General features: G+C 39.8%; 1 protein-coding gene across 1 annotated transcript in view; it reads left to right on the forward strand.

The window, feature by feature from the left end:
* Positions 1 to 27,365, forward strand: part of Tdrd7 (tudor domain containing 7) — a 67,258-nt gene that overhangs the window by 22,505 nt on the left and 17,388 nt on the right. Inside the window, exons 6-12 of the mRNA XM_027930982.2 lie at positions 754 to 971; positions 10,772 to 11,358; positions 14,288 to 14,474; positions 19,494 to 19,605; positions 21,566 to 21,768; positions 22,945 to 23,079; positions 24,824 to 24,910. Of these exons, the coding sequence (XP_027786783.1) occupies positions 754 to 971; positions 10,772 to 11,358; positions 14,288 to 14,474; positions 19,494 to 19,605; positions 21,566 to 21,768; positions 22,945 to 23,079; positions 24,824 to 24,910 (1,529 nt within the window). The remainder of the gene's footprint in view (positions 1 to 753; positions 972 to 10,771; positions 11,359 to 14,287; positions 14,475 to 19,493; positions 19,606 to 21,565; positions 21,769 to 22,944; positions 23,080 to 24,823; positions 24,911 to 27,365) is intronic.

Genomic DNA, 27,365 nt, shown 5'->3' on the forward strand with positions numbered 1-27,365 from the left:
TCAGAGCTGTCAACTATAGTGAACTCTCAGATTTCTTTGCCTTAAGATGTCAAGTCAGGCATTCTGAGATTTAAATAAACGTGAGTAAGAAAGCTAGCCACAACTTTATAAATACAAACTTATGAAAGATGAATACTAAGGAAATAAAAACAATTCAGATATTTCTTATCTATGAGTTCAAATCTGTATTCATTTTTATAAATTGCAGCTAGTTTGATTGTTGTAGCTGGATCTGTTTTTGAACCTTGGTGTTTTGTGAAGTTGTTTTCATTAGTAAAGGAGAAGATTATAATCTTAAAATCAGGGCAACTTTTTATCTTCTGTAAATCCTTCTTTGAGCTTACTATTAAGGCATAATTCTTAGGCTTTGTGAAATATAGTTTTAAATTCAGCATCGCATATATACCTATGTTCTAAAATTTTATCCTACATAGTTGCAGGAAGGAAGACAGTTGGTTAAATAATAAATTGTATTATTATTTTGTCCTTATGTTTAAAGTGAACTATAAAGCATCCTTGCAAAACAGAGGGTCTGACATCCCCCATTGGGTATCTCTTGACCCTGCCTGTTATTTCAGGGATGGTAGAATGAGGTTGTCATGGTGCTACTGTGCTTAATCCTTACCCCATCTAAGATTCTTGACCCCCACAAGCCCACTGGAAAGCAAAGCCTGGAGGCATAAATGCTAGGTAATGGGGATAATCTAAACTGTTAAGCATTTTGGTTAATTCTATCATTTTTTTAATTTAAAGATAATTTTAATCAGACTGTTGAAAAACCAAATGTCACGCCTCCTGCCTCTTACACTTATAAAATGGATGAGGTTCAAAACCGCATAAAGGAAATACTAAACAAGCATAACAATGGCATTTGGATATCTAAGCTTCCACATTTTTACAAAGAGTTATATAAAGAAGACCTTAATCAAGGAATTTTACAACTGTTTGAACACTGGCCTCATATTTGCACGGTACGTTTTTCCTTATTCCTCCCTTCTGATGTCCTCCCTCCCAGCTTTCCAACATGAATTCTGGTCATCCCACCTTGTATCCAGGGAGCATGATGCGCTGCACATATGTTACCTTGTTAATCTTGATCTCCGAGATTAGCAGACGTCCATTCTTATTTATGTGAGAAGTGTGTCAAGGTTGAGGTCACTGTGTGTTATATTTGCTGCTGTTACATATTTGGTTTTAAGTTATTTTCAAAGTGCATTTAATGTTTGATAATATGTACCATATACCATTTTGTATTATTGAAATGCTACCATTGAACACCAAAAGCTTTGCCAATTTAATAACTTATTGGTAATAATTTTTATTAGCCTCAACTTTTATGTTCTTGTTTTTGAGCATTTTTAAAGACTTTAAGCTGAACAAATTTTGGTTAATTATGTATATAATACCTTATTTTTATTTGGAAATTATATAATATTTAAATTTTTTACAAATTTTTACAAATTTAGAGTAAAAATTTTAAATGGAAAATGACTTATGAGTTTCCATACCTATTCATACTTGGGAGTTTATGATAAGATAATGGATCAGAATAGTTTATTAGAAAGTTCAACAAGAGATAGAGACAATACGTTTCTTAAATACAAGTAATTAACTTTTAGACATGTATGTGCACCCCCACACCCACTTCTTGGGGTTTCTAGTTATTTTATTCTCTATAACAATTACTAGTATTTGTGTAGCTTAATTTGTGACTTCTGGGGGATATTTTCATCCTTGCTACTCCGCCTGCCCACAGAGTCTCAGAACATCTCTGACTGGCACTGGAGTTGAGGGGAGTACCTACCTCAAGGGCGAGACCTAAAATGTACAGTTTCCTCCTGCATTTCAATCTAAAACAACGAATTTTATTGTTGTTGTTGCTTTTTTCATCACTTGAATTAATCTTTCTTGCATGATTATTTTCTACCAAGTCAGGGTGAACCATGAAACAGAAGTACAGTATATTTTTCCTCTCTGTATGCTATGTCTAGCTAAACTTTGGTAGGTTTTATATGGAACCACTAGTATTTGTGAGGTGACAGTGATTTGTTTTGTGAGGCACTGTGTCTAGGATACTCCAAACTGCCAGTTACAGTGATGTCTACTGAGATTTTTCAGAACTTTTTTTTTTTTTTAATGAATATTTTTTGGCAGCCTACTGTTAAGTAGTTTTGAGCGGTTTTACCATGGTTCTTTTGAAAGAGCTTTAAACAGTTGCATCATGGTTATTTACCCCTTCTCCTAACTTGCTTTCTCCTTTCTGAAAAGCAGAAACATTGAGAGCATGGCTAGGGCCAATGTTATTCTGTAAGCAAAGCCAGACAGTCTCAAAAGCAGTGCAGAAAACAGGGTAAGAAGAAACTTGGTAATGGGTGGCTGTCTGTATGGCTTGTCATAAACTGAAGAAGAAACCCAATTACAGTGTATTTCTTTAAAAAAAAAAAGAAAAGTATTGCTTTTAATCATATAAAACATTCTTTGTAAAAAGAAAAGAAGATTGAAAATTAAAATTATAAAGAAATTTTAAAATCTCCCATAGTTTAACCACCCAAAAATGACCACATGCAGGTATTTCCCTTTGAATGTCAGAGTTGGCAGCATCACTTCAGGGGCCAAATAGCAGCTCTGAATTTTTTCTTTCATGCATAAGCAGCATTCTAAGGATACTGGATGACATCTGCTGCAGGCAGAAATATGCTTTTAATCTGTTGTTCTTAACCTTTTAGATCTCTCAGAAAAATATGTACTGAGCATTTTTAAAGCTAAAGAGAATATAGAGTCATTAACGATGTTGAACCAGTTTTATGGTGTCCTAGGCAACTTGGGAGGGAAGAGGGCATTGTGCAAAAGCTGTCTTGGAAGCACAGAGCTCCCAAGGCCATAAGGCTACAGACCAAGAAAGCTGAAATCCAAGTATTCCCATTGGGTCCTGGGGGAAGGACAGCCACACCTCCTGGCTGTTTCAGAGCTGTGGTCTTGTTAATTAAGTTCTTAACTGTTGTGTTAGGCTGGTGTTTATAAATGCCACCACTGACCTGATTGCTAGGGAGAAAACAGAAAGCAAGACAGACATGGTCCTTGCCCTTAGGAAACTTTCTGTCTGGTGGGGAACAGAAGCGCTTAGCAAATAATGATAAGCATATAGTTGTTGTTAGGGAGAAGAGCAGAGTGTGGAGGGAATGTGTAAACAGGACTTACTTAGTCTGCTGGGGGTGGGCGGGCCTGGTAAACTAAAGCCTGACAATTGGAGTAAACTAGGGAAGAAGATCCCAGACAAAAGAAATAGCTTGTGCCAGAGCCCTGGAGTTTTCAAGAAGCTGAAGGAAGTTCAAGAAGAGAGTGTCCCAGCTGCTCGAGAAGCTGAGGCAGGAGGATCGAAAGTTCAAAGCCAGCATCGGCAACTTAGCGAGGCCCTAAGCAACTCAGTGAGATCCTGTCTCTAAATAAAATATAAAAAAGGCTGGGGGTATGGTTCAGGAGTTAAGCCCCCTTGGGTTCAATCCCCAGTACCCCCCCCCCAAAAAAAAAAAACAAGCAGGCAGAGGCCAACTTGTTTCATTAGAGTCATCATTTAGTAGAAATGAGCAATTCCTGCCCTGAAGTCACCCAGGATCCTGGCCTCTGACTGACTTTGGTTTCTAATAAAATTCTTAAAGAAACTATGACTGTTGACTACTAGAGATTTGTTCAAAATTCTCTGAAACCTGGGTGGAGAGAGAAACTTCTCCTTTTCTATAGCCACCTGTCTTATGGAGAGCTGAGGGGCCCAGCTAAGAAGAGCTCCTGCCATAGCTCTAAGACCTGCTGAGAGGCAGCTGCCAGACTGCCCCAGGAGGGTTCTAGGTTGGGCCCATGGCCTTAATCATACAACATGATATTTTGCGAATAGCAGCATAAAATTATAGAACATAAAATGTTGTGAAGGGGGCAGATGCCTAATTAATTATTAGTAGCTACTATGAAAAAGTTTTAATATGAATTTTACTATTTACTTTTGTTATGTATCATTTTTTATCCATTTGATGTCACTAGTTATAAGTTGTTTAGTACTCCTCAGATTCTTAAAAATTCCAATTCCATCCATATAGCAACGTATTAAACATCAAAGGAAGCAACAGCAGGCCTGTCACTCACATAGGGATATTTTTATATTTTGTATATTTAGGAATCTGTCTAAAGTTTAACTGTGATAATCAGTTGTATAAGATAATAAAGCACCTTTCAGCCCATGCAGAATGAATTGCCTTTAAAAAAAAAACAAAACAAAACAACTGAATCTTTCTAGATGGATAGGAAACAACTCAGATTCCTGAGAAAGTGAAACATAAGTCAAGCAGTGGTGGACTCCTCACAGTCCCCAACAGTGCCAGCAGAAGCAGTGGTGGAAGATAAACTGAGGACTTGGAAGTATAGCCACATATTTTTAAGATGCAATATGATTTCTTTTCCAAATTTTTACCAATAAAAAGAAATAGTTAATGAACGTGTTATTGGGTTGATGTTTAAATTGTGTTTCAGTGAACATCTGAATAGGAGAAAGGTGAAATAGCACTGAGTACAAAGAATGTGGACTTTTAGATTTGCCCCTTACCATTTCTTAGCTGTATCACTTTCAGCATACCAACCATCTTCTCACAGCCCCAGTCTACTCTAAAATGTGAGTAGTTCTACCCATGTCATAGGGTGGTTGTGAGAATTAAAAAGATAAAATATAGAAAGCAGCATCATAAACAGAAGGCATTTAATAAAGGTAGCTGCTTTTGAGAGGCAGCCCAGCTTACAGCAGACCAAAACCAAAATGAATAGGGACGTGCCCAGCAAGTCTTACAGAGGATGTCATCTCAGTGAAAACAGAGAAGCTAAAGAAAAAAGATGAAGTTTAAATTGAAAATAAATATGGAGCAGTGGATGAAATGAACTCGAGGAACTGATACTTCAAGACAAGTGTTTCTGTCATTGTAGGGAACAGATTCTTCTCCTGTCCCCACCCTCACCAGAGGTAACAAGACCAGGGTAGGCCTCCAGTGCACAGTGAACCAGCAGGGATCAGCCCAGAAAGCTCTGTACTTGCTTAACCAGAGGATTCCATCATCTTCCTGAAGGAACATACAAGCAAGTGGCCTTACCTTGGGCCACGTGAAGGAAAATGGTTTGAAGTTCATTCTAATATAAATGGTCGCAGTGTATGTCTGAAGAGGAGTGCATCAGTGAAAATTCTTTCTTAGGTGAAGGCATGGGAATGAGAGAGCATTGTCCTCAAAATATATAGAGTCTATAAAATTACTCATTCAAGATGGTGGCGAAAATTTCCCTGGGTAGATGGTTTGTAAACAATCAGGGTTACAACGGGAACATTCACCCTTGATTAAATCTGTGGAATGTACCACAAACTCTTACACAGTCTTAAACAGAATTAACTGAAAAATTAAGCCAAGGCTATCTTGGGTTTATCAACCCCAGCCTCAGTGCTGCAGAGGTGGATGTGAATGTAGGTGGCATGAAACATCAAGTTGAATGATGTAGCTGCTATTTTCCTATGACACAGGATCCCACCATCCCCCGCCACTGCCTTTACATGCTTTGAATATATACTTATCAGTTTGCCTTCCTTGTGACCTAATGATGCCATTGGAGACCTCATCTCTTTCTTAATCCTCAACTTTCCCAGTACTTCTCAGATTGAGCACAAAAGCTACCTGTTACGGAGTCCATCAAACAATCACCCTTTCTGTAAATTGGCTAATCATAAGGTACAAGGCTCTGGTGGATGACTCTTCCAGGTTTTTATTGTTGCTGGTACCAGGGGGTCTTTTATTCATTACTGACATCAAATTGGCTTGATTTTGAGTGGGTTGGTTGGTTGTTATTTGATTTTTGAGTTCGTAACCATTGCCAGTACCTAGAGTGCTCAAAAGCAGGTCTTCAGGTAAATGTGATTTTATTGTACTCAGTTTTCTGAGTGGTGACCATATAAATGAAATTTAGAATACAATTTAAAGCTTCAACAAAAAATGTCTACTCCATGGAAACCAAACTGTGCTTCTTGATTTAGTTGGTTGATAAAAATTCTGTTATAGAATCCCAAAGAAAATTCTAATTCCATGGAGACGGTAAGCTCACCTTGGAAGCCCATGCTGCAGAATTAGCAGGTGAGCCTTCTGAGACTCAAAGGAGTTTGGCTTCAAGAGTTTTAAGTTTGCAGCACAGTAAACTATAAAGAGAGAAGCGAAGACCTTTTAGAGTTAAGGAGAAGAAAGTTTCTAGGCATGTAGGATGAAGACTTTTATTTGTTTGATCAAATAGATTCCTGAAGAATTAATGTTTTAAGTCCTTAGGCCTCACATCTATGAAATCTAAAGCATCTACTTGAAACTTAACAGAAGTCCAGACAGGTATGAGATTCCTGAGGAGGCAGAGATTAAGCTGAATATAATGAATTTGTGGGGACAGCAAGCTTAAGGCATATTTAATATTGAACCTTCTGATGATTACCATAGGAGGTGGCTTGTTTCCATGGCATATGCAGTTCATCTTTTATGTTACCTCTCTCTCCTGCTGGGAGGTGGGCATGGGAATCCATGTGTAGTATATACATTGGATGTGAAATTACAGGTCATGATTGTTTGGGTGACATCCAAAGCCAGAGAAAAGATGTAGAGCCACAAAACAGAGTAAAACATGAAGGAGAAGGGCATGATTATGATCCTCAGTCTCACCTGAGTCAGTGAAGGAGGAAATGAAGGGGACTTGAGGAACTAGAAGCTGTGAAAGCCTCCTTTTCAGGGCTGGGACCTGTGGCACACTCCTGTAATCCCAGCAACTTGGTAGGCTGAGACAGGAGGATTGCAAGTTTGAGGCCATCCTCAGCCACTTAGCAAGACCTTCAACAACTTAGTGATACCTTTTCTTAAAATAAAAAATAAAAAAAGGCTGGGGATGTAGAGTGCCCTGGGTTAGATCCCAAGTACCAAAAAAAAAAAGCCCCTCCTCTTCAGAGACCCATCTAAAATGGTTAGGAGCTGATTATCATACCAAGGAAATACTAAAAGCCATGTTGACTTATGTGACCATTTGTGAAAACCAGGAGGCAGCCATTCTGTCTAGGGGGAGACAGGAGATGAACACGTGACACTTGTCAGATGCTTCAGAGCTCAGCAACATCACCTTGCCATACATAGAACAAGCTCCTCTGCTCAAAGACTCTTGGAGGCTGGAGTCAAGAGAGCAGTAGGGTCTCTTTCCTAAGCCCATTAGTAAACAATTAAGAAGAGATGACACATTCTAAGTGCGAGAGATGGCAGTCACAATAGGGTGCCTGGGAAAGCAAGTTTCCATTTGTATGAAAACTTTTAAACAAAAGAGTTTAAGGTTGGGGCTATGGCTCAGAGGTAGAGTGCTCACCTACCATGCATGAGGCACTGGGTTCCATCCCCAGCACCACATACAAATATGTGTCCACCTATAACTAAAAAATAAATATTAAAAAAAGAGTTTAAGCTGGAAAAAGTCACATTTGTTTTAGGTCATATTTTTATATATAATATGTGTATTAGATTATGTAAATCTATATATTTTTAACTCTAAATAATGTTTCATTAGTTTTTTTCCCTTTGAATTGAGAAACCCTTAAGTCATTCTCCAAAGTTTGGTTAACCAAGTGTGTGGACCAGGCTTATTTTCCATAACACTAAATCCATCCACGAATATTTGTCTAAAGTGTTGAAGGGTATCAGAATCAATTTAGTATCAGGTTTCATTCCTAATGTCAAATATGTATTTACTGCTCATTTTAGTAAAAATTGTCTGAGTTTAAAGAGGCCAAAGCACTGGAGAACAAGTGGAATTTATGCATATAACCAACCCCTTTCCAGATAAAGAAACCATTAAAAATTGGAAAGTGCCTACAATTCAAGGAGCTAGTCATTAGTGGGAATTATTGTCTGTCTTAAAAAATAATAATAAAACTGCTGAAGAAAAAATCTACCTTCTAGTTTAGATGATTATTTGGCTATTATTTGGGCTTTGGATGAATTTGGGATTACTGGTCAAAAATTTGCTTTGTAGGCTGATTGGTAAAGTTTGACTTAAGTACTGCAGACATAACCTGGAAGCTTATCAGCACTTCCAGTGGACTTTATCCCGAAATAAAGGCCAGAGTAAACAGAATTCTGCTCCTACCCTGCACCAACACATATTAAGTGATCGTAGTGTTCTGTTGAAGACAGTGACTTCAGGCTGGGCATACAGCTTGTAATCCCTGCCACTCTGGTGGCTGAAAGCCAGGAAGATCAGATTTGAGGCCAGCCTGGGCAACTTAGTGAGACTCTCTCTCAAAAATAAAAAGGGCTGGGGATGTAACTGAGGGGTAGCGCAGCCTTGGGTTTAATCCCCAATAATAATAATAATCCTATTTGGAAGATCTTGTTGTACTGGTTATATTCAGAGATCATATTGAGAGGTTTGCTAAAGTTAGGCATTTTGTTAAGTCATTGGTCCTGATGACATATGAGGCACAGATGGGAATTGAGGCTTAGAGACTGGAAGGGGGCAGACTTAATAAACACTGAGGCATCCCATATTCTTAGTTGACTCCTTGGAAAGAAAAAGAATCATTAAGCAGAAGAATCTTCTTATCCTCTTATGGGTTAGAAGAAGCCATATGGACAGTTGGGGGATGAGGCTTATGAAAGTCATTTAAGATGAATAAGATGGTCTGTCCCCCAAATTGGAATTAGCCTCTACTATCCACTCCAGAGAAAACCCTGAGAGGAGGTTGGGAGATGAGAACTGAAGTAAGAATTTTAAGATGGGCCCTGCAGATTCATCTGGCTTTGAATACAGAGTGCTGCCATGTCTGGATCTCAAACTACACTCCTTGGGATTCTCTGCAAGTAAATCACTCGCACAGGATTCTGTTTTCTTTATCATGTGGCAGAAGTTTGTTTTTCAAATCTCCTTTGGCTACCCAATCTAAATTCTTGTACCTTATCAAGCATCTTAAAGCATAGAGCATATTGGCATTTTTAGACTCCATATTTCAAGAAATGGACTAACCATGGAAAGAAGGATGAGCACACACCAAATGTCTGTGCTCCTGTGGCTAAACTTTAAGGACATAAATTAGTGACAGTTAAATGACATGCCATCCAAAGCTTGTGCCAGCAGGAGTCCACAAATGGTGGCAGGAAGTTCTTGCAGCTGGTAGAGGGCCATAGAGCCCTTCTGCTGTCATTTTTGCTTTACGTTTTTCATGCAAGAACTTTTTTACTCACTCCTCAAAACTTAAGAAACACATTGGCAGAAGAATGAGGAGGGGAAACCTAATGTTTTACACTTGTATTAATATAATTTGCTTATGTATCATCTAGAATATGTATAGTCAGACTGAATAAAGGGAATCTTTTAATATCAAGTTGTGCCTTTTGACCTATTAAAGCACTTTTATGGTGACAAGGTGGATCTTTCTTTGCACAGGCACATACATCTATGTTCTTTGTAAGCTGTAAGGAGAAGTGAATGGTGTCAGCATTTACTAAAAGTTTACTAAAAGTTGCCCACTCAGCATCCTTAAATACTCTTTTTTTGGGAGGGTGGGATTGCCCCTAAGTTTGTGTTATTACCCTGGTGGATCTTCCTCAGGGCTTAAACTGCAGCTAAGGAATAGCCGAATAGGACCTGATAAAATATGAACATTTCAGAAGGCAATGAATATTAACCTCAGTCTAATGGCCTCCCTCATACAGGGTTTAAGAAACTGTTTTTATAGAGGGCCAGATAGTAACTGTCTTAGGTTTTTCAGGCTCTAGAATGTCTTAGAGCTGTGCAGCTATCACACATCATACAGGCTGTCACAACTGTTGTGCAGCTGTAGTGCAAAATACAGGTAATAGACCAATGGGCATGAGAGTGCTTCAGCAAGATTTCATGTACACTGAAATTCCTAGCATTTTCACATCATGAAATAATTCTTCTTTTGATTTTTTTCAGCCTTTTAAAAATACAAAAATCATTGCTAGCCAAGCTGTAGTTTGTAGTTTGCCAGCCCCTGGACTAGCAGTAGAAAGGTCTAGAACTAAAACAATGAAGTCATACATCAGTTTCCTTATCTTTCTTACATAAAAAAGATGTATCAAGCTCTGCCCTCACACATGGTATGCACATAAAATTAGAAATTGGATGGCATACAAATCACTTGTTCATTGTAGTGACAGCACTTTCAGCTAACTTTGTGTTACGCTATGGTGATTGTAAAAAAAATGTACCTTGTCTTTGGGGCATCTTTTTCTAAATAATGAGAAGTTGAGGGTTGTGACATTATAGAAAGAAGACAGAGAGCATTCCTATTTTGTCTTAATATTTCCTGATGTTCTTCCCAGTGGACAGTGATGATACCTGTTCATAGCTTCGTTTCACCTTGGATTCAGTCCATTTTGTAAGCTGTTGCTTTGAATTTGGCAAAAGAGCCAAATGAGCAGAACACTTACAACAGGGCAGAAGCACTCACGGTTTCCTAGGCAATCGAAGACTGGATGTCTCATAAGGGAAATTAATACTATTTTATTTTCATTGTTATTTATGAAACAGGGCTCATGTTATTTTCAGGAGAAGGCAATGCATTAAAAATCATAGTAACTGAGAGGAATAAAATGCATGCTTTTATGTGTGATCCGATTGAAAACAGCATTGCTAACAAATATAAAATGCACTAATGTGTTTTCAAATAGTTATAGTCATTGAAATGTCAGTCCTTTTCTTTCTTTAAAATTTTCAGGTGGAAAAACCTTGCAGTGGTGGTCAAGATTTACTTCTTTATCCAGCTAAGAGAAAGCAGCTTTTGAGAAGTGAACAGGACACTGAAAAAGTGCTTCCATCCCCACTACCTGCTCCCAAACACACACCGCCATTGAAAGGAAGTGGAGCAGTCATGCCAATGGACATCAAAGAGAAAGTGGCAGAGCTGCTGGTGAAGTACACCAGTGGCCTTTGGGCTAGTGCACTCCCCAAAGCATTTGAGGACGTGTACAAAGTAAAATTCCCTGAGGATGCCTTAAAAAATCTTGCCTTGCTTTCTGATGTGTGTACCATAGACTACATTTCTGGAAATCCCCAGAAGGCCATTCTCTATGCTAAACTTCCATCACCCACCGACCAGATCCTAAAGGATGAAGGGCAAGCACAAGGCGATTATGATATCAAGACTATGATTGAACAAGAATATTTGCAGTTAGAAAAAAACATTGCTGAAAGTTCCGAAACCTTCATGGAGGACATAACAGTCCCTCCTTTGGTGATTCCGACCGAGGCATCCCCGTCTGTGTTGGTGGTTGAACTGAGCAACACAAATGAAGTGGTCATCAGGCAAGTTGCATTTTCTGATTCTTTAGGATGCTTGTGTACTGTTGACTGTGCTTGTGGATGCCAGGGATCAAAGGAAAGATAACATACTCTTAGTTTTGTAGAGTTATAGTGAAGTATAATAACATATTTTTTAAATTTCAAAACATACAACTATTCTTATGAGAAATGATGACCAACCGTTTAAAAATCAGGATAATAAAAATGAGCTTGAAAAGAATTCAATGTCAAAAGCATTTTAGTCCAAAGGAAAAGCAACCCCCCACCCCCGACTAGGTAGTATCATTTCATCAGGGTCTATAGTATGTAGCATTTCCTAAAAGTCAGAATAGCTAAGCAGCACCATTAGCTCTTGGACCCAGAGGTGCTCTGGCAACATGAGCCTTTCAGTATCATTGCCAGGGAGGAGGAGTCATCACCTAAGTGGCTGATGATAACTGGAATGACAAAAAACAGCTCAGCTCCAGGCACTCACCTTGGACTTTGGAAAAACTGTACAATACATGGAAAGTCTAGAGCGATTACAATTTGCAGTTTCCTGCTCAGGAAAAAGAATGGGAGCCTCTGTGGTGAAGCTCTGGTGCACCAGCCCAGGGTACAGCTGTGGCTGGCAGGTGAGGAAAAGGCTGAAGCAGAACAGAATCCAGGTTCCTTCAGCCCAAATGGCCCTGTGGTATGAGCTGCCAGATATTCAGGGCCAAGCGGGAAAGGCCCAAAGAAAGACCACCAAAACCAAACTCCTTCAATAAAAGGAGCTAAAAATTATAAAAACTCTTGCTTTCTATGAATAATCTGAGTCTTGATAATGGTGTGACCCAGTTTCTTGGGATGCTCAAACTAGAAGCAACTTTAGAGAGGGCTTGTTTTATACAGGGGTAGTGACCATATAAAGTGTTTATTCTGGGAGTGGTATGGCCTAATGATAAACATAGCTCAGGGAAGGCTAGGGAGTACCATTATGGTCCACTAATAGATTGAGGTAAAGATGTCAAGGGGCAGATTGCTAACTTTTACTATTTGATGTTGTAAAGAAAACTTAAACCTACTTACAGCAGGGTTCTGTGGTATCTATTACCAGTAATCATTGGTGCCATTGTCAGAGATCATCCAGTGCTGGGCTGGTCAATTGTGATTTCTGACGTTATTAAGGAAAGGTTGGCAGGAATCTGGATCAGTTCTAGGACATTAATTGAGGGTTCCAAACTATTCCAGGAGTATTAGTTCCAGGGTCTTCAGATTACTTAAACTTCTTTGTCCAATATAAATTCAAACCCTGGAGTCTGTGATCAGCAGGACAGCTGGCAACCAGCAAGCATGATAGGTCATATTTACTGTTAGGTTGACCCTAGGTCATTGGTCCCCCTCCTTAAGAGTTGGCAGACCCTGGCCAGACTGTACTCTGTTATATCCCATCTTCTTCACCTAGGCAGTCAGTAAGTAGGCCCTGAAAAATGGGCTTCTGGCTCATAAAGGTCCTCAAGGGGTGCTTTAGCAGAATCCCGAGGTTAAATATGGGAATCTTTGTCTCCAGTCTCAGAAATTAACTTTGTAAAACTTGTAAAAATTTGTAAAATTTGTCTATATGCCTCCTTGCTCAGGTAACTGGGGACAGTATATGACCCCATTCTTGTCATTGTTCACTCTCATCCTCTACCCTCACCCCAGCCATGTAGCTATCCTACTCTCCTGGCTGCCACAGAGAGCACCTGCATTTCTCTCTGCCTCCCTCTTCCCCACAGGAGCCTGTACCAGGCAGACTGCCCCCTCAGGGCTGCAGCCCAGGCTCTGCCATTTGAGCTCCCAGGGCTGGAGCAGTGCTACCAAGGCCCTTGAGACTCCAGGAAATGGGTACTTAGGCAGAACTGCAGACCTCCCAGAGCTCAGAGTGCAGCTGCATTCCAGGCAGCACCTTAACATTGGCAAAGCTCAATAAATAAAAACTGGGAACAGTACAAAGAACTATGATGTGGTGTGCCCCAGCCTCCTTTTGTGGTTAAAAGACTCCATCTCCTGTCTGGGATAGCTCCTGTTTCATTATCCACATTGATTTTCTAGGTTTTATATCCTGGAACGAGGCCTTTAATGAAGGCAAGAAACAACAGCCTGCTTGTGGCAGAAAAGAAGCTAGTATGTTTTGAGACATAAACTGGGACAGAGTGACTGCAGTTGTCAATGCTGGAAAGCTGTAGAAAGGGCTAGAGCATGTCTGAAAATAATACTAGAAATAATTCTCAGAAAGTAGACCTTTTAGAATATACACTCACCTCTTTTGAGAGTGTCAAAACTCAATATTTTGTTGTGATTTGTTCACTAAGTTGGGGGCAGTGTGTGTCACATTGTTGTGTTCAGTATGTTCAAGGCTGTATGTTGGAGCCCAGGGACTAGCATGTGCTAGTTCCTATCCTGGGCTTTTTTTTCTTAGTAAAGTTTCTTTGCTTTGCAGAGCGTGAGGTTCAGAGCCAGCCTTAGAGGGGGCAGAACTTTCTGGTAGATTCTCTTCTCAATATTGGACACAGATCCCCAGAACTCTTAGTGGAGCTCTGAGGGTGATCCCCACTTCCTTGAATTCCCTTAGTGTCTGTTTTCCACATCTCTTCCTCTCTTCCCTCCCTCAGGTCTTTCCTCAGCCTTGTCCTCCCTGGGGCCTCTTCTGGGCTGTTATATCCTCTGATTCTCTGGATGGTTGTGGAACATCTGCCCCATCATATGGTGGATTGGACCTCAGTCTTGTTTTGTGTGATCTCCATAATACGCTAATCTTGCTTTACCAGGGGATAAATGTTTCCTGCCTTCCCTCCACCATTGGTATAAACAAGTCTGAGACTGGAACCAATGATGGCAGTAGAAGAAGCAGAGTGACACTAAATGAATTCCTGTAGTTTTCCTCCCACTGAGTTGCTTCATTCATGTTTTCTTCCTTTTACTAATACAGGTATGTGGGCAAAGACTACTCTGCTGCTCAGGAGTTAATGGAAGATGAGATGAAGGAGTATTACAGTAAGCACCCTAATGTCACACCAGTCCAGGCCGTGCACGTTGGGCAGCTGCTGGCAGTCAATGCCGAGGAAGATGCTTGGTTACGTGCACAGATCATCTCAGTAGAGGAGAGCAAGCTAAAGGCAAGCACCATCTGCTGTGTCATGGCATCACAGGGGCACACACCTTATTCTGTTTCAGATATAAATGTTGCTTCTCATTTTATGTCCTTTCCAATCTAATCCTATATAGTTTTCACTGGAAGTTGAAAAAGTAATGTCAGTTAAAGATTATCCCTGTCAGCTTTTAAGTCAGTGGTAGGCATGTTATTTATGTCTCAGGAGTTTGCTAACAAAACAAATAAATAAAGCACATGCAAAGGATACCCAGAACCTACCGTCTGATCAGGAAAAGGTGTGTATGCTCTCTCCCCATACTGACCCCCTCTGGGCAGCTCTTCAAGGAATGATCAGAGAGCTGCCACTCTTCCTCTCCCTCTTAGCGAGAACTCTTGCAATTCTCAGGAGCTGCTCCTAGGGTCACCCTCTCAGTCCTCTTGGAAAGGTCAGAGGGCTCCTTCACTGCCCTCTGCCATCAGCAGGCTCCTTGACTTCCAGCTTGGCCACATCTGGAGTCACCTCTGCCCCTTGCCTCTTCTCACTCTCAATGTAGGGTCAGAGAAACAGGACTCTCTCGCCCACAGTCCCAGTTTCCCTTAGGGCTGTGGTGCCTCGGCCTCATAGCCCCCCATACAGTGTGCAGAGGAGCTACGTGGGATCTCTGCTGTATCGTGATCACTGTCTGCTGTTTTTACTGTGTCATGTCTTCCTTTCTTGGTAGAAACTTTATTTGGAAATTATCCTTTGAATAGGGCCTGCCTCCTGGATCTATCAGGCAGAGAGGCCTCTAAGTTCTGGAGAATCTGGAGGAGGAGAAGAGATCCTTTTCTTTCTTGATTGCTAAGATGTCTCCTTTTTGTTAAGCGAAAATGCACTTTAAGACTTCTGTGTGTCGCCTTGCTGCCTGAGAGCAGGTGCCCCTCGCCTCCCAGTCTTACAGTTCCTTCTGCTTGAGTGGAAGACTCTCAGGCCGCCAGGGGAATGTGTCTAGAGATCTTAGGGTTCTCTCTGGATTTGCAAAAAGGAAAGCCCGCTTCTGTTTCAGCAACCCCTGTTCCACAGTTTAAAACCAAATTCCATTTGCCATTTCACCCTCTGGCCATAATCCATGTGTACCATTGAGTGCTAACAGCCCACCCCAGAACCAGGCTCTGGTCCACCAGTTACTCCCTGCTGCAACTCCTGCCCACACACAGCGGGAGGGCAGGGAGGGAAGCTTGCGGCTTCATACCCAGTTTGTTCCGTAAGTAAGAGAGGCCCTGGCCCTGTCCAGAAGTAAGGTCACCCAGCCAATAGCCACATTTCCCATTCATAGAGAAATTTAGAAAATTCCTTAACTGAATCTTTAGAGACACAACTTTTTAAGAAGTTTGACTGACTTTAAAAATCTGAAACTATAACACTGATTGGCAATTGAAGACTTATCATATGACCCCTGAGCATTTGATAGAAGAGAGATGAAAACATGGGCCCACAAAAGGCTTGTTGTACATGTTTGCCACAGCTTTATTATTAACAATCTGGAACAACACCAACAGGTGAATACATAAACAAGTTATAAAGTTATAGTTAATTTATACAATGGAATACTATTCAACAATCAAAGGAATGAAGTATTAATATAAATACTGACATGGATAAATCTCGCATAAGTCCATGTAAGTGACATCTAAGAACAGGTCAGCTTCATCTGCAGTGATAAAATCTGAACAGTGGTTGCTTGGGACCGAAGTGGAAAGGAACTGGTTGCCAAGGGGAAGAGGGAGCCTGTGGGGGCAGTGAGAAGGTCTGTATCTTGATTATGGTAGTGATTCTATGGACTGTTCATTGGTCAAATTAGACTACATACTTCCAATATTTTTTATTCAGTGTAATTACACTTGGATAAGTTTAAAAAAAAATCTGGAAAAAGCTAAGGACCAAGTTGGTCACTGGACTAGAGAAAGCAAAGAGTTTTTTTTATGTTTGTAGTGTGGGCTCTTGCCTGCCTGTATTTGTGTGCCCATGTCTGGGTCCCTCTATTCCTCTGGGTCTCTAGTTGATAAGGAGTAACCATCCCCAAATTTTGCTAGATAAGCTTATACCTCTGGCCATTTATCTCCTCCTATCCTTAGGGAGTTCAGTGGAAGCTAGTCCATGTTAAGGGATAGGGATTTCTTATGAAGAGAAGAACTTTGCATAAGTCCTGGTGTCACATTAACAGTGCAACAGTATTTACAATAAATAATGCAGATATTCCACTAGGACATGCCCACTCTACAATCTATATTGCTACTGAGAGCGGATTGTTAGAAACAGGAAAAAATAACTCAGTGTCTTGGACAGTAGCATGCTCTAAGACAGCAATGGTTGTAGCAAAGCTGACTTATCTCATTCCCTACCTCCTGGTGGCGCTGACTGATTTCTCCCATTATTTGGAGAAGCCCCAACTATTTCACATGAACTTTGTTTCTCTGGAGCTGCACTTGGCTTGGCAGCTCTTGGCTTGCTGTCTGACTGCAAGGTCCTTGGCAAATAGGAGGAACAGGACTCTCAAGTGGGGCTTTAAGACCTGTGGCCACTTGATGGTGCCAGAGAACCACAAACAGAGCCAGATACCTGGACTTTGTGAACTTGCTGGTGTTCCTCTCAGGGCATTAGAAACTGCAGAGCACAGGATACAGGGCAGAGTGTGGTGACAGTCACGCAGGGCCATCTAGGGACAAGTGCTTTAAAAACTGTGGCTGCCATACAAATACATGTTATCATGATTCAAATACAAGAAAGAGGGTTGGAACTGTAGCTCAGTGGCAGAGCACTTGCCTAGCATGTGTGAATCCTTAGGACCACATAAAAATAAACAAAGACATGGCACTACAATTTTTTTAAATATAAGAATGAAAAAAAAGAAGCAAGCCACAGACATTACAGAAACACTCTGAAGAGTTTGGAGAAGTCTTTTGCTGTGCTGAGAATACATCCTGAATTTCCCAGAAGTCATGATCTCAAAAGTATGTCCTATAGTCAGACCACACTATCTCCATTTCAGGTCTGGGAAGAACAGAATCCAAGTTGTGTGTGGCTATAGCTATTAAAGGAAGTGAAAGCTGCCTGGTTCCTGAGGTCTATGAGAAGCGAGAACAGGTGCTAATTTAGAAGGGGAGAGATGAACTTGTACACTTAAATGGCTAGCCACCTGCTATAGTGACCCTGCCAGCAATCTGGGCCGCCAGCACTCTGTGCCCCCGGCAGCCTTGAATTAAGTGTGGACTGTAAGAAGCATTGCCACAGGGGACAGACCAGCCACAGCCCCACTTACCACATGGTCCAGGAAAGAGTTAGCAGTTTCTCCACCTCCTCTCTTTTTCCTTAGACTCCTTGCTGGAGAGAAGTTTTGATTTGTGCCATGATCTAGGTGCCAAGAAGCTAGCCTGTTCACTTTGTTTTCCTGCCAAGCCTCTGTCCCAGTTTTTGTTCTTTTGTTTTGCTTTAAAAAAAAAAAAAAATCTACGCATCTACTTTAATTGGAGAAGCATGCTAGGTTTTCAACACTTTCAGATTTTAAGTTATCATTCTAAACCACAATTTAATATATCTAGATTTTTTAAAGGCTTTGTGTTTATATGGTTCTTGTCAACAGAAAGTTCTATATATACACTAAAAATAGCATTTAGGCTTTTACTGATCTTTGCTGATGGTGAGGAGGAGCCCTGAAAACACAGAACTGTGGCACATATGTACAACAAGCCTTGCTGAGCTGGATGAAGGTTGAACCCAGCTTCACATCCCTGAACCAAACAAGAATATATGTTTTTCCAGTGTAGAATTTTATGTTGTCTGGTCATGATATCATTGCTGTCACTGACAGAAACATCTCAGGCCCTGGAAGCACAGTGGCTGAGGCACTGGGTTCCATCCGCAGCACCACATAGAAATAAATTAATAAAGGTATTATGTCCGTTTACATAAAATCCGCCCCCAAGCCCAGGCTGAGTTTGGCTGCAGCTCTTTTGCAGGTTCTTGCATAGTCAATAAATCACTGTTCTTTTCTTTCCTCCTTACGGAAGCATAAAGGTATATGTGTGAGTGACAGAGTAGGGTACACTTAAGGTCTGGAGAGCACATTGGTAAATAATGAGAGCAAAGCTGTCAAAAACACTGCTTTGGGGATCTAGACTCTGATGTGCTGCCCTCTCTGGGAACAACTGCTGCTACCCAAGGAACAGGAGGAAGACTAAGATTAAGCTGGCATTGGAACATGAACGAAGGTGGGGGAAGGGAGGGCAGTAGAGTTGGCAGAACCAGATAAGTATGCTGCCAAGATACCAGTGACAACAAGGCCTGGAGTTGTCCATGTTCTTCCCATTGAGGAAGGGGCTAAGTAACAGACTGGGGCTGGAACCAAGAGCCCTGTATGTTAGTTAGCTTTCTGTTGCTATGGCAAAATACCTGAGATAATCAACTTAGAGGAAGGATCTATTTGGCTCATGGCTTCAAAAATTTCAGTCCATAGTCACTTGGCCCCATAATTGTTGTCCTGTGGTAAGGCATAGATCATTGCAGGATGTGAGTGGGCAAAGCTGTTCAACTTATGGCAGCAGGGAGGTAGAGAGAAAAAGAGAAGGGGCCAGGGACAAAATATACCCTTCAAGGGTACCCGCAATGACCTACTTCCTCCAAGTAGGCTCCAACTCCTGAAGTTTTCACCACCTCCCAATAGCTCATTAAGCTTTGAATCCATAAGTGGATTAATCCATTTATCAAGTCATAGTCCTCATGATCTAGTCATCTCCCAAAGGCCCTGCCTCTGAACACTACTGTGGTGGAGACCAAGCCATCAACACATGTGCTTGGTGGGGGGTGGGTGCCATTCAAGATTAAAATTAGCAACCCAATGTCCTGGGCCCACTCGAGGCTTCTCTTCAGGGAGCAGCTTCTGCAAACCACTTCCTGCTGGTTGTGGCATAAAATGGAGCCAGTTAAATAATATATCAAAGTTTTGTTTTTAAGTGAGGATAAAGAACTTGGAACCTAAACGTCATGATGGTGGTTGTTTATCATTAGGTATGCTACGTCGACTATGGCTTTAGTGAAAATGTTGAAAAGAGCAAAGCATACAAATTGAACCCGAAGTTCTGTTCACTCGCATTCCAAGCTACAAAATGTAAACTGGCAGGTAAGGTGCTTTCCATTTTGGTAGCTTATCACCACTACTTTTTTTGTTGTTGTTAAATGCTGAAATCATCTCTGTATCTCAAAGTGTTATAAAGTGTTATTTCTTGAAAGGTTTAAATGCACTCATGTTAATGTGTTATGTGTTTAAGATGTGATCCTTATGAAAATATTATAATATTTTTATTTTATGATACATATAAAATCCACTGCATTGTATTTTTATTATATAACGTATTATACTATGTTTATTATTAGAATATTTGCTGGCCATCTGAAAGGGGTTTTTTGTCCTAATCACCTTAGTAAGAACCAGGAGAGGCCCTATACCATGGGGTTTGATCACTTTCAATCCCATTGCACCATGTGTCTTGAGGTGACCCTCAGCCCCTTTCCCAGGGAGATGGACTGTGGAGATGAGACCACAAGTATGTGCCCCCCAAGTCCAGGCTGAGTTTGGCTACAGCTCTTTTGCAGGTTCTTGCACAGTCAATAAATCACTGTTCTTTTCTTTCCTCCTACGGAAGCATAGAGGCATATGTGTGAGTGACAGAGTAGGGTACACTTAAGGTCTGGAGAGCACATTGGTAAGGTTAATGGAAATGTATATTGTGCCAGGAAGGCTTGCACTCCATTGGAAAAGTGATCATAAGTCTCTAAAGAAGTGCCCCTCCCGGCAAGGGTGGGTCCTTATATCACAGGAGCCAGGTCTGACTCTGTGAGACCAACCACAGTATCTTCAGGACCTGTTGGAAACCATATTAAGAGTGTAGGACAAGATGTAGGAGGCTGAAGTGAAAGGTTTGAGTAAAGCTACAGTGTGTCTAGAGAATAGGAGAGTGAAGCACAGGAGGAGCCTGTGAATTTTAGCTAATGGATTTAAAGGGGAAAATACAGAAATAGATATTATAATTAGGGAAGTGATGAGCTGATTAGTTTAATAGATGAAATTAGAGTTGTCATATTTACACTATATTGAATTGCAGTTTTCAGAGAACTGGAAGAGCAATTGGACTACAACAAAATTCACCTAATACCTAAGTTATGTTAAACACTTAATCGTTCTTTGATAAATCCGAAGGGACTCTGTATCCTCAGGGTTATAATAGTGTGCAGGAATGAAAGAAGGAATGAGGAGAGAGAAGAATTATTGTCTCAATTTCCAATAAATATGTCTTCATTTTATAAGAAAAAAGCAATTGTATTTATTTAACTAGAAATTGGAAGAAATCAAGGGTAGACTTTTAGGAAGGACATTATACAGGTACGTGGAGATACATCGATAGCTTCCAATGTGCTCTAGTATCTGTTTTTTGTTTTATTTTGGTGAGGGGGCCACCGGGGATTTAACTCAGGGGCACTCGACCACTGAGCCACACCCCCAGCCCTATTTTGTATTTTATTTAGAGATGGGGTCTCACTGAGTTGCTTAGTGCCTGGCTTTTGCTGAGGCTGGTTTTGAACTCAGCCTCCTCAGCTGCTGGGATTATAGGCGTGCACCACCACACCTGGCTGCGTCTCTTTGTTTTAAATGTGTGTTTGTATATAAAGTGAAGGCTGTTTCTCCTAAAGGAGAAATTCTGATTGGTCATCAGTTTTTCATCTTGTTTTAAGATTGTCAGCCTTAGAGTATCAAAGGGTATTCACATTGTACTTTTAAAAACCTATAGATGAGTAAGGTAAATAAGATGGTGAGGGCTGGGGTTGTGGCTCAGTGGTAGAGCACTTGCCTGGCATGTGTAAGGCACTGGGTTCCATCCTCAGCACCACATAGAAATAAATTAATAAAGGTATTATGTCCATTTACAACTAAAAAATTTTTAAAAAAATAAGATTGTGAAACAAAGAATCCATATAAAATTTAACAATTCTGTGGTGGATTCATAATTCCAGTAGGTGATCCAAGCAGGCACAATCAGTTCTCCATCTTAGATGATTCTGTTATAGCATTTGCTATTTTTCAGGACTGGAGGTTCTAAACGACGATTCTGATCTAGTGAAGGTGGTTGAATCTTTAACTTGTGGGAAGATCTTCGCAGTGGAGATACTTGATAAGGCAGATATTCCCCTCGTTGTTCTGTATGATACCTCAGGAGATGATGATATCAACATCAATGCCACCTGCCTGAAGGCCATATGTGACAAGTCCCTAGAGGTTCACCTGCAGGTACTACCCTAACCACCCTCGTCCTCTGAAACACATGCACCAGAGAGAAAATCATCAGAAAAAATGTTACAGATTTTAGGCTAATGATTAATACAGATATAACATAAATATTGAGAAAAAAGAAGGAGGGACTGGAAGAGAAAAAACTGTCAATAGTAATTATTACTTAGGAATGTGATTTTTTATTTTCCAGTTTCTACAGTGAGTATGTATTAATTTTGTATGAAATTACTCTGCACAAATAATGAAGGGAAGTAATACAAAAAGAAAAAATTCAGTCCATGAAGATATTTATTATTATTTGCTTTAACATTTTTAAATGCATAGAACATCAGTGCCCCAAAAGAAAGAAACTTTTAAATAAATCACAAAACATTTACCCTGAAGAAAAGTACAAGGTCTTTAAAATAATCATTGTAAAGGCATCATAAAAACACTGGGGGAATGGTTTGAATAAGCAGAACTGAGAATTGTCGTCTTATTACAACTTGATGACAAACGGCTAAAATTAAATCTTTACCTCAATTATAGTTTTTCTTTTTCTTTTTTTTTTTTAAGAGAGAGTGAAAGAGGGAGAGAGAGAGACAGAGAATTTTAATATTTATTTTTTAGTTATTGGCGGACACAACGTCTTTGTTTTGTATGTGGTGCTGAGGATCGAACCCGGGCCGCACGCATGCCAGGCGAGCGCGCTACCGCTTGAGCCACATCCCCAGCCCTCAATTTTAGTTTTTCAAATTGTTCAAATTCACATGACCTATGATCATTAGTTAGAAAGCAGGTTGGTCATGGGATTGGTTTTATGAGAGTTTTTTATTTTCATTTCTGTGAATGTTGCAAAAACATGGTTTATGGGATAATTCTTATTCTAAATAAGTGGGGAAAATAAACCAAAATTAACTACCTTTTTAGCTTTTCAGACAATGGAATGTGGTAATCTATGCAAAATGTCTTGTTTGTGCCTGACACAAGTATATTAGGTATTCCTTTTGGAAAGAAAAGGATCCAGTGTAATTAAATGTAGTTTTTTACATTTAATAATTTTATTTGATACTGTCATCTAAGTTAGATGATTTTAAAATACAAACTTTTAAATGGGATATTTAGGTAAATATCCCTTATGAGAAAAGAACATTCTGTTCTGAAGCATTCTTGGTGTGCCTCTATCTGTTCCAGGTTGATGCCATGTACACAAATGTCAAAGTGACTAACATTTGCTCTGATGGAACACTGTACTGCCAGGTGCCTTGTAAGGGTCTGAATAAGCTCAATGACCTTCTGCATAAGATAGAGGACTACTTCCACTGCAAGGTAATGGATAACATTCCCCCCATACACACACACACACATACATACTATTAGTCCTAAAATCACACACGTAAGTAGTTCACTAAACTGCAGAAATGGGAGTAATTTTAATAGTTTGAGGTAGAATTTCTAGAAAGATAAGTAGGAGCCCCAGACTTCAGAGCTTTAAGAGAAAAACCCCACCATATTCTGCATTTTAAAATGGAGACGATGACAGTGTGTTCCTATGGGATTGTCCTGTGGATAGCTGCTTTACTGGTTAGTACAGTGCCTGGCATATAGTAAGACTTCGTTATTTATAACATGTAGTTTGATGACCTATCAGTGCAGCTGCCTGTGACTCTGTTAGAGCCAGCTGGCCCTACCGCTGCAGGCAAAGGAGAAACCCTGGGATTTAGGACCATAAAACTCTGCCCTCATATTCCTTCTCAGGCACCACTAACTAGGCTCTCTATGGTAAATGTGGTTCTGCAATTTAAATTGTACTAATAAGTTCCTTACCGTTTTATTCGTGTGTGTGTATGTGTGTGTGTGTATGTGTGTGTGTGTGTGTGTATTTATGAATCAGGATCAGTAGAGGTTTTAAGTTCCAAAAGTTGTTTCCGCATATCCATTAGAACATTATAGTCAGAATATGCTGAGATTCCTAAGTAACTAAGCCCTGTGGCCACTTTAGCCCTGTCCCCCTTGCCTTGGAAGTGAACCCTTACCTTCTAACCTATAAGGTGCATTGGGCAACTTGGAGCACTCTATTCAGCTTTGTATTTTAGCTGTGCTTCTTGAGGGGAAGAGACTGTGCCTTGCCAGTTTTCTACATCCCCTACAGTACCTAATTCAGTAATGTATACATAAAATAAATATTTCCAAAATACTTGCTAAATCAGGTTAAATCTGTATTCAGATCACTATCCCCTCCTTCAGTGTTACAGATATCATTTGTGTGTGTGTGTGTGTGTGTGTGTGTGTGTGTGTCTAAAGCTATTTCAAGGTCATTACTTAAGTTTAATTGGCTAATGTGTCTTGGAGAAATCTGAGACCACCAGAGAGGCTGTCCCTGTTGACTCGTTTGCATAATGTCCTATAACCTGTGGTGGTAAAAAGCACTCTTGACATTTTCCGGGCTCTGGTGAGCCACTGAAGGCATTTTCTTTGGAGAGAATAGAGGCATTCACCTGAATGGAAGGAGACATTCAGGCAGAAGAGGCAGATGAAGACCTACACGCCTAATTTGTTGGCATTTCATTGGCATGGGTAATACATATTTGTGTTGATAACATTTCTTTTGTTTTGGAATTAAATTCATTGAGTCTTAATGTTAAAAGATGGAAAGAAGAGGCCTTATGGACAGCTGGCCCAGCCTCCTCACTTTTCATCCATCTGCTGTCCTACTCTTTGTGAGATTCAGCACCCATCTTCATGTGTAAGTGATGGAGACGGAGCCTAAATGAATCATGTTGACCTCTCTGCTAACATGTTAACAGGGCTGATTTGTGAGCCTTGTACACTCAGGGAGAGTAAACCACTGTCATCAACAAACATGCAAATGACAAGACAGAAGTTCTTGTACCCCTTGTATGTTTGCTGCATCCACAAGGCTTACTCCTTGGAAGGAAAGGTCTCAGAGGAAGTCTGGGTTATATGTGGATAAAACAGCTCCCCACCCCCTTGGCAGTGTGTTTCTTCTAATGGTGTAGCAATGTGCTCTTTGCCAAGAGCAATGAAAGTATCTCATGTTTCTGTTTTGTAGCACATGACATCTGAGTACTTCGTCTCATTACCCTTCTGTGGGAAAATCTGCCTCTTCCATTGCAAAGGAAAGTGGTTACGAGTGGAGGTAAAATCATCACTTGACTTTTTAAAAACTTATTATGAAACATTTCACATATATACAAACGTGGTTTTAAAATAAAAGGAATAAGCCACATGGATTCATCACTAGTTTATGAAAGAAAAGACAACCTGAATGGTTCATCTCCCTTTTTTCCTGCCCAAGAGAGGCTACCAGCTGAATTTGGTGTTTCTCATTCCTATTCATTCCTTTACGCTTTTAGTATATTTGTTTCTGTACATATATACTTTTACTATATATGTTTAGTAGTTTGTTAACTAGTATAAACTATATAATTCTGTGGTTCTAGATACAAGAACTATATAATGAATATGTCTTTAGAATATGTAGTAAAAAATGAACGTGGCTAAATGAATAAATTTTTAAATTTTTCTGTAAATAGCAAAAAGTGTTGATTTTTCTAAAATATGTTTTTCACTTCCAGTGTTAATTAGTTATTCACCCTTGTTGATGCATGCAGCCCCGGTCCATCTACATTCACACCGTATGATATAACAAAATGAATATGCCAGTATTATTATTTTCTTCTCCTGATGATGAACATCTAGATTACTTGTCATTTTTTTCTTGTAAAAAGCACTGCTCTGAACCTTCCTACGCCTATCTTGCAGAGTATCTACCTAGAAGTAGTCACTGGGTACAGGAAATGCATAGCTTCAGCTTTTACTAGATAATTCCTAGTTGTTCTCCAAAGTCTATGTCCATTGATGGTGCAGCCCTTGAGAGATCTGGCTTGCTGGGGGAGTCTCAGACCCTTCTTTCCCCCTGCCCAGGTTTGAGGCCCTGTATTCACATACTCATCTATTTCCAGTCCCTGGCAATTTTAAACTTAGTTATAAATTTGAAAGGAGGTTACATTTTATCATTTTTATATTTTTAAAAGGTGTGTCTTAGATTTTTGTAGTTGCTGATTTTTTTCTTGAATCTTCCTTTCTTCTTGCCCTTTTTTCCTCCCTTCCGTATCTATTTTGCCCAATTACTAAAATCGAAAATCTCAGCTTTGTTATTTTTCTGTTTTTTTTTCCTTGAGTACAGAGGTTCTTAACCTAGATGCAAGGACCTCTACTTTCAGTGTGGGGGTGGGATTCCTGAACCCTTCTGTAATTATATCCAAAGTTCATATGTGTGCACTCGTATTATATATTTGCAAAGGGAAGTATGCGTAATTTTCTTAAGATTCTCAAACCAACCCAAAAAAGATAAGAACCATTGATCTATTCCTTTTTTTAAATGCTGCACAGAAACATTTTAATAAATTAATTGATTTTACCTTTTAAGAAAACTCAGGCCTGTCTACATTAATTAAAGCAGTTTTGGAGTAATTACTATCATTAATGTAAATGTGTCAGGAGGCCAAGCTCTGAAGTTATGTGACCAGGGCTTGTGTGCTATATGCTTAGCCATAAACTTCAAAAGCATGACTCACTAGAAAGAATGTGGCATTGTACAGATCTTAAAGCTCTTTTACAATATGTAAATATACAAATACTTTATAAACTTTAAAAAAATAATTTCAGACTTTCTGAAGAATTGCAAAAATAGTACAAAGAGGCCCCATTTACCTTGTACTCTTCAACTGACATCTCACATGATCATCATATCATTTTAAAACCAGGAAGTTAACAGTGTTAGTACAGTGTTCTTAACTAACCTGCAGAACTTTTTGACATTTCCCAAGTTGTCCTACTAAAGTTGTTTTTCTGGTCCAGGATTCAAGTCAACATCCACATTGCATGGTGGTTATGTCGACTCCCACCTGCAGTTACTCAGTCTTTGTCATTCATGGCTTTACTAAACATAGCATCATTTTGTAAACTCTCTCTCAATTGGAGTGTCTTTGTTTAAATTTCGGGTTGTGCATGTTAGACAAAAACATTTTCTTAGTGTATGCCCAGATACTTGGATGACTGTCTGGTGTTATATGTATTGTTATCAAATTATGTATTGCCTACCTTTGAGGTAGGCAGAAGGTTTGAGTATTCTCTTAGCAATGTGTGGAAAGTTAGGGAGGAAGAAATTATGAGAAGCAGATCCTGTGTTAAATGATGTTTTTATTTTTGACAGTTACACAAATAATTACAAAGTAATTACTGTAGAAGTAATTGACTCTGTCATTTCTCCATTTTTTAAAATTATTTGGAATTTGTTTTATCTCTCTAAAACTTTCTGCGTTTCAAAGGTTTTCAATTAGCAAAATGATAAAAATTACTAGGTTTTCTGACAAAGCTATAAAAAGTGTTTTTAAAAATATATAGTATTGGGCTGGGAAGGTAGCTCAGTGGTAGAGTGCCTGCCTAGCACATGTGAGGCACTGGGTTCAATCCTCAGCACCACATAAAAATAAACAAATAAAATACAGTACTTATCAATGTACAATGCGAGTACAATTTTGTTTCTGAATTCCCTCCATTCTTTGTTTTCCTATTGCTAAAATATAGTA

This window comes from Marmota flaviventris, chromosome 13 (genome assembly GCF_047511675.1).
Source record: "Marmota flaviventris isolate mMarFla1 chromosome 13, mMarFla1.hap1, whole genome shotgun sequence".
NCBI classification, from domain to species: Eukaryota; Metazoa; Chordata; class Mammalia; order Rodentia; family Sciuridae; genus Marmota; species Marmota flaviventris.